The 8,392-nt window shown below is 43.7% G+C and overlaps 5 protein-coding genes and 1 non-coding gene across 6 annotated transcripts; 2 read left to right on the top strand and 4 right to left on the bottom strand.

Annotated features, from left to right (window-relative positions):
- Positions 1-396: 396 nt before the first annotated feature.
- On the bottom strand, positions 397-468 carry V1510DRAFT_t104. The gene has a single exon. It is a non-coding gene; the product is annotated as a tRNA-Glu (tRNA).
- A 45-nt stretch (positions 469-513) lies between these two features.
- V1510DRAFT_415598 (uncharacterized protein) lies at positions 514-1,444 on the top strand. The gene is made up of 2 exons (XM_066933619.1): positions 514-887; positions 923-1,444. The coding sequence occupies exons 1-2, from the start codon at positions 566-568 to the stop codon at positions 1,336-1,338; spliced, it is 738 nt and encodes a 245-aa protein (XP_066789630.1). The 5' UTR covers positions 514-565; the 3' UTR covers positions 1,339-1,444.
- On the bottom strand, positions 1,424-2,188 carry V1510DRAFT_115984 (Mss4-like protein). Its single transcript, XM_066930239.1, has 2 exons — positions 2,033-2,188; positions 1,424-1,993 (listed from the first exon to the last, which is right to left on the bottom strand). Exons 1-2 carry the CDS (start codon positions 2,105-2,107, stop codon positions 1,607-1,609), a joined length of 462 nt encoding a protein of 153 aa, XP_066789629.1. The 5' UTR covers positions 2,108-2,188; the 3' UTR covers positions 1,424-1,606.
- Positions 2,189-2,843: 655 nt separating this feature from the next.
- Positions 2,844-4,087, bottom strand: V1510DRAFT_363892 (glycolipid 2-alpha-mannosyltransferase-domain-containing protein; the record flags this gene model as incomplete). The annotated part of the gene is made up of 3 exons (XM_066931159.1): positions 2,844-3,397; positions 3,431-3,527; positions 3,563-4,087. The coding sequence occupies 3 exons, from the start codon at positions 4,085-4,087 to the stop codon at positions 2,844-2,846; spliced, it is 1,176 nt and encodes a 391-aa protein (XP_066789628.1).
- Positions 4,088-5,271: 1,184 nt separating this feature from the next.
- On the top strand, positions 5,272-6,500 carry V1510DRAFT_363746 (uncharacterized protein; the record flags this gene model as incomplete). The annotated part of the gene is made up of 2 exons (XM_066931154.1): positions 5,272-6,413; positions 6,449-6,500. The coding sequence occupies 2 exons, from the start codon at positions 5,272-5,274 to the stop codon at positions 6,498-6,500; spliced, it is 1,194 nt and encodes a 397-aa protein (XP_066789627.1).
- A 99-nt stretch (positions 6,501-6,599) lies between these two features.
- V1510DRAFT_448058 (Prp31p) lies at positions 6,600-8,341 on the bottom strand (the record flags this gene model as incomplete). The annotated part of the gene is made up of 3 exons (XM_066935764.1): positions 7,927-8,341; positions 7,439-7,889; positions 6,600-7,318 (listed from the first exon to the last, which is right to left on the bottom strand). The coding sequence occupies exons 1-3, from the start codon at positions 8,275-8,277 to the stop codon at positions 6,600-6,602; spliced, it is 1,521 nt and encodes a 506-aa protein (XP_066789626.1). The 5' UTR covers positions 8,278-8,341.
- Positions 8,342-8,392: the final 51 nt, after the last annotated feature.

Raw genomic sequence — 8,392 nt, 5'->3', positions numbered from 1 at the left:
TTATTATTATTATTATTATTATTATTATTATTATTATTATTATTATTATTATTATTATTATTATTATTATTATTATTATTATTATTATTATTATTTGATTTTTATTATTATTTGGTTATTATTATGGCTATTATTATAATGGCTATTATCATTATGGCTATCACTATTATAATGGCCATTATCATTATTAACACGACTATTATCACTTTATCATTGTTGTGATTGCAGCACAGGTAACCCAAATTTGACCTGTATATATTTTTGTTTGGTCTTGTATTGTCGGAACTTGTATCGTCGCTAGCTATATGGAGTCCTAGCAGCAGAAGCCTTCACTCTGAGTCAAAAAAAGAGGAAAAGAGGGGCAGATTTATGAGTATCACGTGATGTAAGAACAAACTCCGAAACGGGGAATTGAACCCCGATTTGCCCGGTGAGAGCGGACCGTGCTAGCCATTACACTATTTCGGATTAACACAATTTTCTGTTTTGGCGGGTATTCACATCGTCAAAGGGGTCGATTTATTAGCAATGCCTATCGCTTGTTCACCAACTTTAGCCCTACAACATGAACAAACGTGACTTCGTCCAGCGAACAACATTGGAGGCCGAATCAGCTTTTCCCTCTGGAAAGGCTCTTGTGGTGCCGTCTAAAAGTGAAGAGGCAAGACCCCCGGCTAATGGAGCGGCGGTGGCGAGTATACAGTTCGTGTCGAAATCCGATCAAGATGGCGATTCAACAGACACACCTCGTCAACCCGAGCAACGAGCCGTGGAAATAGAAGATGCTGATTCGGATCGTGCTCCTTTGGTCAATGCTAATGGCTTACCTATGGCGAATCAGTTTGAACGAGAAAAATCCCTATATGAAATCCTCCAAGAAAACAAAGGTAAGGTCTACACGCAACATCACTGACCAATCGAGCTGCTGAGCAACTGAAGTTTGAAGAAGAGTTTGCTTCTAGGAATGCTTTGCATAAACTAGACAGTGATGAAGTCACTTTTCTCAATGGGCTGCTTGAAAAGGACAGACTCAAGGATGAGGCTGTGAGTAGAGACGTCAATGAGCAGCTACAGGAATTTCGAAGGTTACAGGCTCGATCGAAGTCAGCAACATCGGCATCTGTGGGGTCAGCAGCAATATCCGCCAAAAGCGATTTCAAAGATCAGAAAGGTGTACACTCTGGGGTAAACGAGAAACGGACAGCTTTTCTGAAACGGAAAGGTATCGGTGGTGTAGTCATCAAGCCGAGAAAAAATCTCGATCAGTACAAAAAGAAGAAAACGGATGACTCCATACCAGAGAAAACAGTCAATACCAAACCACATCAGTGGGACTGAATTCGCATTCAAGGGAGTGTACGATATTTTTGAATGTATATAAATTAGTCACGAAGAGCAGAGTATTATACAAAATGCAAACCATCAGAAACTTCATAATCTCCAAGCACCCGTTAATCATAGAATCGTTAACCAAAATTGACCTCATCGTGAAATCAACAAAATGCATATATGGCCCAGACCGCGTTGTCTCTTGTCTCAGAACACCCACCTATATTATACAGCCGCCGTCAAATCCTTTGTGGTGCTCGGTATCCGCAATGCACAATTAGATCATATCCGTTATACCATGTTGACCCCGTTTTACAGCAGGTATCCACGTACGAAAATTCGTTGCACCATCGACCTTTTTTACCCAACTGAATTTCTCTGCAACGTTTATTTCGTTTTCGACATCCATGATACGAGCTTCTAAAAGTGGAAAGGTCCGTAGTTGAATTTCGTCTCCCCTCTCCTCGTCGCGATGATATGCGTGTGTAGTGCAATTTGAGCAGTAGGTGCAGTGTATAACGTGACCGTTCTCTGGATCGGTGTAAGTGTAAACCTTCGGGTTTCCGCGCTGAATTCGCACTGCGCATATGCTGGTCAGAAGGATACCGCAGAACTCTCCTCCGCCCAGTATTTTACAAGAGCGGCAGTGGCAAAGCGTATGAGACTGATACCGTCAACACAGTAATTTCGACAAAGCACTTACGGGAAGTTTTAGGGAGTCCGCGGTGACTGTCCACTCCAGTTCGCCACAATGACAACGCCCATGGAGTGTAGCCATCTTTGTAATTGGGCTGAGCGAAAATAAAGTGATATACAAGTATAGATAGACCTGGACAGGTGTGGGAGGGGCCGTCGGAGTTATATTGTACGAAGCGACAAGTCTCAATACCTTTATAAACCTCGGAAAGTTGTGGGTATGTATATATATATGTGGCAACGGGTCACGTAAGTAATCGTATATTCTTGTCCGGGGTTGTGAGTAACATAGTCCAGCAAGCTAATCTACTTAAAACGGTGGAAGTATAAATTGTGTGAATCTGTATAATGACCACGATTTTGTGCCCAGCATAAAGACAGTTGACAACGTTATCTTCGTGGTTGAATAGAGACCGTGTTATCTCCTTCCCAACATGGTCCACATTAGTCGCCATCGCAATAGAGCACATTATGACCCATAATCTGAACAATTGTTGTCAGAACTAAGGTCGGCTTCATGCAAAGCTCGTAAACGTTTTAAAAATTGCTTTTCACAAGACCCTGTATATACGGTATGTGGCGTATAAATTAAAATTGCTGTCAGGTTGACGAAGCGAATTGGTCGCACATAATTAACCTGCTGTGATCATGTGACCAGCCAGTTATATCGTTTACAAGAGCGTAATTATTAGATTCATTTACTATGCGCTTCCAAAACTGATGCAATATTCGGAAGTCACAAGAGCTTCTCATAATATATTATATATACATAGATGAGTTGCTTCAGTGATTATTAGATACTTCAAGGGTTACGAATGCTACATTTCATAGCCAGACTTCACATAGTTGCCTTCAGCATCTCTATCCAGCCATTCACCGCCAAGCCAAAGTCTAATACAAGAATCATCAGGCTTTTTCTGCGGAGATTCCATTGGTACAAGCTTGTAAAAGTTCTCGTCCATGTCCGTAGGCTCGCATGAGCATTTATCGACGTTGATAGGGCATTGCTTATTGATATCATGCTGGTAGCCAATGTCTCTAAAAAAATGGGTTTCCTCTTTGCTTAGAAACAGCACGACGGCGAGGGTATGCAGCGGGGCGTCTCCGAAGCGTTCGTAGAAAAATCCGCCCTTTCTATCGATGTAGTCGAAATATGTGTTGTATGTCTTGCTCCGGAAAAAGTCAAGTGATCCTATTTCAAAATTACTGAAGAACTGACAATTGTTGTATTCACCGTCATATCTATGATCCAAAATCCAAGATAGATCTGCTTTCGGGTGAACGAGCTCCGGGTACTCCTCCATGAACTCCTGAGTTTGTCTCCACATAGAAGGGAAGGAACGAGCATCGTCAAGAATATTCATGTTAAACCCTGGAGGTCAGACCGGTCGCGTCCGCAGCATACCATATTTGAGGTTGTTCTCCTCCATAAACGCAAACGGATCGTAGTCAATGTCACAAAAGAAATGGACATCTGGCTCAACGCGCCAATACCAATCATACTACCGAGTCAGTAAATTAAAATAAGATCACTCACATCATCCAGGATAGGATGCTTGTAAAAGAAGCCAGAGTTCCATCGACACATATGACGATAGGAAACCATATACCCCTTTCCAACACCAATTGCACCCAGATAGTCAAGCGAAGTTAAAAACCGTGAGTTGTCGATCCACTCAGGTGTTGACCAATGCTCATATGGGATCGTGACATAGTGGACTTCCGCGTTTGTGATGGCACTGGTTCTATTCTTGAACGTATCATCGAAGGGCTCATCGTTGAAAAAAATCCAAGGGTAATTATACTTATAATTGTAGCGAGCCTCTAGGTGTCTCATAGACTGTTCGATGCCCTCAAGTTCCGAGTTTCGGACAAGTGAGATAAGCGCTGCTTTTGGTTTCTTGCGTTTACGTAGTACCTCAAGAGGAATCCCAATATCAGATCTCGGTTTTAATGGAACAAACGCTTCCTTGTTGTGTGCCGAGAAAATGGCCTCATTAAGTGCAGCGTACGACGGCGCTGTGACTTTAGGAGTGCGATTTTTCGTAATTAGGCCCACCATGAAAAAGAGAGCCAGTACAAAAGCTCCTGCATACTGGGCGTTTCTTATTTGAGCCTTCGTAGGCCGCTTTGTAAACACAGACCGATCAAATGTGAATTTCATTTTCTTGTCGTCGTCGATGTCGTCAGAGCTAATACCTTCACCCGTGGAACCAGCTACGCCAGAGCTTCCGCTCTTGTTGCGTTTCTTATGTAGAGTTGACTCGGAAGTCGAAGAGAAAGTAAAATCGGTAGATTGATTGAAAAGAGATACTGATCGTCTTTTTTGAGCCGCTGCTAGACCGTTCTCTGTACTCGTAGATTGAGCTGCTGAACTTGGAGACAATAAATTGTCCGCAAGACCTGGTGACGGAGCCCGGGAACGAGATGAAGAATACTGGCGTGCAGTGACAGGTGATGGTAGAGGGAGATCTTCAGATGAATTGAGAGAAAAAGATGCTGAAAAGTTGCGAGCTGAAGAAGCTAGCGACGCAAGCTTCGGAGTTTTCGGCACTCTCAGCGAAGTAGTCGATGATGAAGGAGAGATAGCAGGAGAGGGAATAGGTGTGAAGTAGGGGGACGGAAGCGATGATGATGAGGTAGGAGGGTCGACGGGATCAGAAGAGGACGACAGATTGAATGGCGTCTAGTCGAGGCGGTCGCAAACAAAGCCGACCAGCGCCCAATTGTAATACGTTTGATGAATTTGTAGAAACAATCGGCCGTGAGTGCACCTTGCGACTAGACTGCCTTGGTTTATAACTTCTGGAAAGGAAAACAGTGGAAGAAGTTTTCTGGCCTGAGGAATATTTGTAGGCACCGCGATGTAGGTGTAAATGCTGCGAACCAAGATATCAAGCACAGCAGCAAGTGAAGCAAGCAGCTGCACGGCTTTTCTAAGACTAAAGAGGAGCGTAGCACGTTGCGGCTGTCTTCGTATGTAAGAGCTACTCCTTTCAAAGCATTAGGGGCCCATCACTGTAAGCAACCACTCTTTAAAACGGAATGTGACCTATCTACAAATCGCTAGTTCTTGTGCCGCAGCTTGCAAAGTTTCCTATTGTGTACTAAACATCACGTGATATATTAGCAGCCAGTGGGAGCTGTATTAGTCACGTGTATTGTCAGTTAGCTGGGAGTATGTGGGCCGGGTTACTATAGTAATTCTTTATGTGCAGGTACTCAATCTCGTTTTATGATTTAGAGATGTCAGAACACATTGATACAGACACAAAAATCGCACTACTTGCTTCCCTTATCAATAACTCAGATATAAGTCCAGAGATATTGCTAGAGTTTCTCTTGAACGCTGACGGAGACGTTGAGAAGGCATATGACGACGCGCGGGCAACGCTCTCTGAGACGGAGGATATTGTGGCACTGCCTCGGTCAAGAAAGAGGCATCTACAGGTCGCTGTCACAGACTATATTCAGCAGCCCAAACGTAAGCAGCTTCCAGCAGATAAGCCTATCCAAGAATTGCACGCTGATTCGGACAATCTGGTGACGAAGAGATCTCCACAGTCAACGAGGGTTGTACACCTCTACACAGCTGAAACAATCGCTGAGCATACCCCCTGTACATTTTATTCTAACTTTTTATCAGAAGAGCTCGCGAATAATTTATTAACCGAGCTTTTGAATGACTCTATAGAATGGCGTCAAAATCACTTTCGTTTATTTGATCGACAGGTCACCTCTGCTCATCATTCGGCGTTTTATGTTCACCCCGAAAGTTACGAGAAATTTCAGGGAACGTATTATTACAATGGTGCACCTATTGAGGACATAAAGAAATTCGGTGGTAGTATGATTACTGCCAAGAAACTTGTCGAAAGTACTGTCAATTCAGATATAATATCTCGAGGCTATAAGAGATACCAATGCAAAGAAAAGTGGAAAGCTGACTGTGCAGTCTGTAATAGATATACTGGGCCCAATGAGTCTGTCGGCTGGCACTCTGATCGACTTACCTACATTGGCCCAATGCCTGTTATTGCGAGTCTCTCTTTGGGTGTAACAAGAGAATTTCGTGTACGAGAGACTGGAATCCACAGTACGACCTACTCGATTCACCTTCCCCATAATTCACTGCTTGTTATGCATCCACCTTGCCAGGAGAAATATAAGCATACGATTATACCCTTGCGGAGCGTTGATGTGCATGAGGTAGCAGGTACTGCTAGGATAAATATTACATATCGGATGTACAGACCAGAGTTTTCAGCGAAGAAGATACCGCTATGTAGTTGCGAAGTACCTATGATCTTAAGGTGCGTTTCGAGGCAAGAAAGGTCAGTCGGTCAGTACTACTGGTCCTGCTCGGCAAAATATCAAAAAGATAAAGGGTAAAGTAATCAAAGTATATGGCTAATGGAAAAAGTTGCAGTGATTTTCATTGGGCCTCTTTCAGCGAAGACGGCATACCGACCTAAGCTCTGAAAGCAATTGCGCGGATATACAACCGCAGCCGATTTAGATGATTTTGTACAAATTTGTAGTATCTTACAATATTGACAGTCGTTAACTTGCTGTCATCGCTTTGAGTCAGGTCCAGGCAAATTCAAATCGTCGAATTTTCGCTTCACGGGTGCGTTAAGACTCATTTCCCCAGATTTCTTGATGTTCCCCGTTCCTACCATGCTGAATGTTCCACCTTTGAACCATTTGTCATCATGGGCCTTTTTCCGCATTGATGCAGGGTCAACAAGTTCTATGCCTTGAACCGGAGTGAAGCTTAGACTAGACGACAGTCCATTCACTTCTGATCTCAAAGCACCGAGACGGTTGTTCCCTGACGAGCTCGACAAGCCGGATATACGAGACGATGCCGCATTAAGACCTTCTAGTCTTTGCTGTAGGTTTTTGGATAATTTAGGCTTTGTGGCATTGTCGATACCGTAAGCACGCACTTTACCCAGGCTTGAGTCAAGTCCCATGCCTTTAATTTCTGATTTGCTCAGCATGCCTAGACCAATCGACTCATCAAATGCCGTCACTTCCTCTTCCTGTTCTCCAAACCGCATCCGGTTTTGTGCCTTCCGCATCTCAGTCATCGCAAACTGTTCTTTGTATTTGCGTATCCTCTTTCCTCCTCGCTTTTTAGAAGGTTTATCATCAGGCACAGGAAGCGACTTTGGTCCTTTATTTGTTGGTGGTTCTGCAAGCTTTTCGAGCTTCTCGAGTACTTCTTGTTTGAGTTTTTGTCCCATCTCCCCGCCCATGTATTGATGAACACGATCCACTCTGGCGGCTAGCACAATTTTTCCAGCGAGTATACGCATTGCATTCTTCCTGAGATCCATGCTCACAGACTGTATCATTGGGCAGTTGTACAGGAAGCCCTGTTGTCTGATACTAGAGTGAGACATACCTATGTTCACTTGAGACTTTGATCCCAACGAAGGAATATTGCAAGAAGGTAATTTAGACAGTCCAGTCAACCCTCCAGCCACACTGAAGAGCTGTGCGGCGGTCTGTGATCCAACCAAAGCAGCGATATTTGGGGCGAAAACAGAAAGCTTGGTGGAAACGTAAGTGGTGATCTTTTTCTTCGATTCTTCCAAGAACAGTAGTATTTCGCATGCTTTCTCTAATTTCTCCAACTCGATTTTTGATAGCGCTCTTCCCACTCTCGTAGTGCTCGCGGACACTGTGATGACCATTATGGTGGCTGGCTGCAAAAATTCAGCCAGGTCATTTGACTTCGAAGGAATATCGGAGACGTCATTGCCGATGATTTTCACAGCCTTGGTGTAATCAACTGGATTTAAAACCAAGGATTCTATTTCGGGAAAGCGAGGGAAGTAAATCTCTTTGATCAACTATCATTCGTTAGTGCAGCTCGAAAACATGTCATACCTTGTAAACTGTGCTTATTTCAGTGTTAATCTCGACGGCCAAACTATTTCCTTCAACTAGCAATCGGTATTCTGGACTTTCTTCGATATTCCCCGCCACTTCGCTGGGATTCATCAAAAAGCCTTCAATTTTTCCTAGAAGAGGCTGAAGCTCAGAAATGACTCGTGCCGTGCTTTCCAGCTCTTTTAAGACGAGGTCTCCGGAAGACGAATCGTCGACGGATCCCACATCCTCTCCCTCACCAGAATTTGCCTTCAAACCATCATGCTCACCCTCAGGAAGATCAGACGGAGAAGGCGATGGTGAGGGCTCCGGAGAAAAGTCCGCCAATAACTCCTCTGCCAGCGACATAGGATAAGAGAGATATGCTTGGTTGGATAATTTTTAAATGTCGTTTTTTCACCGCATATGTTTTATAAAGCACAGGCAAAACTAATTACTCCCATCTACAAATTTGTACGTAAGC

This window comes from Dipodascopsis tothii (assembly GCF_038497935.1).
Source record: "Dipodascopsis tothii strain CBS 759.85 unplaced genomic scaffold V1510scaffold_11, whole genome shotgun sequence".
NCBI classification, from domain to species: Eukaryota; Fungi; Ascomycota; class Lipomycetes; order Lipomycetales; family Lipomycetaceae; genus Neoaidaea; species Neoaidaea tothii.
Note: the sequence above shows the minus strand (reverse complement) of the source record. Positions and strands in the feature narration are given on the sequence as shown.

Coding starts and splice junctions, on each gene's coding strand:
- V1510DRAFT_415598 (XM_066933619.1), top strand. CDS start 566: ATGAACAAACGTGACTTCGTCCAGCGAACAACATTGGAGGCCGAATCA. Junction 888..922: donor AATCCTCCAAGAAAACAAAG/GTAAGGTCTACA, acceptor TGACCAATCGAG/CTGCTGAGCAACTGAAGTTT.
- V1510DRAFT_115984 (XM_066930239.1), bottom strand. CDS start 2,107: ATGGCTACACTCCATGGGCGTTGTCATTGTGGCGAACTGGAGTGGACA. Junction 1,994..2,032: donor CGGACTCCCTAAAACTTCCC/GTAAGTGCTTTG, acceptor TGACGGTATCAG/TCTCATACGCTTTGCCACTG.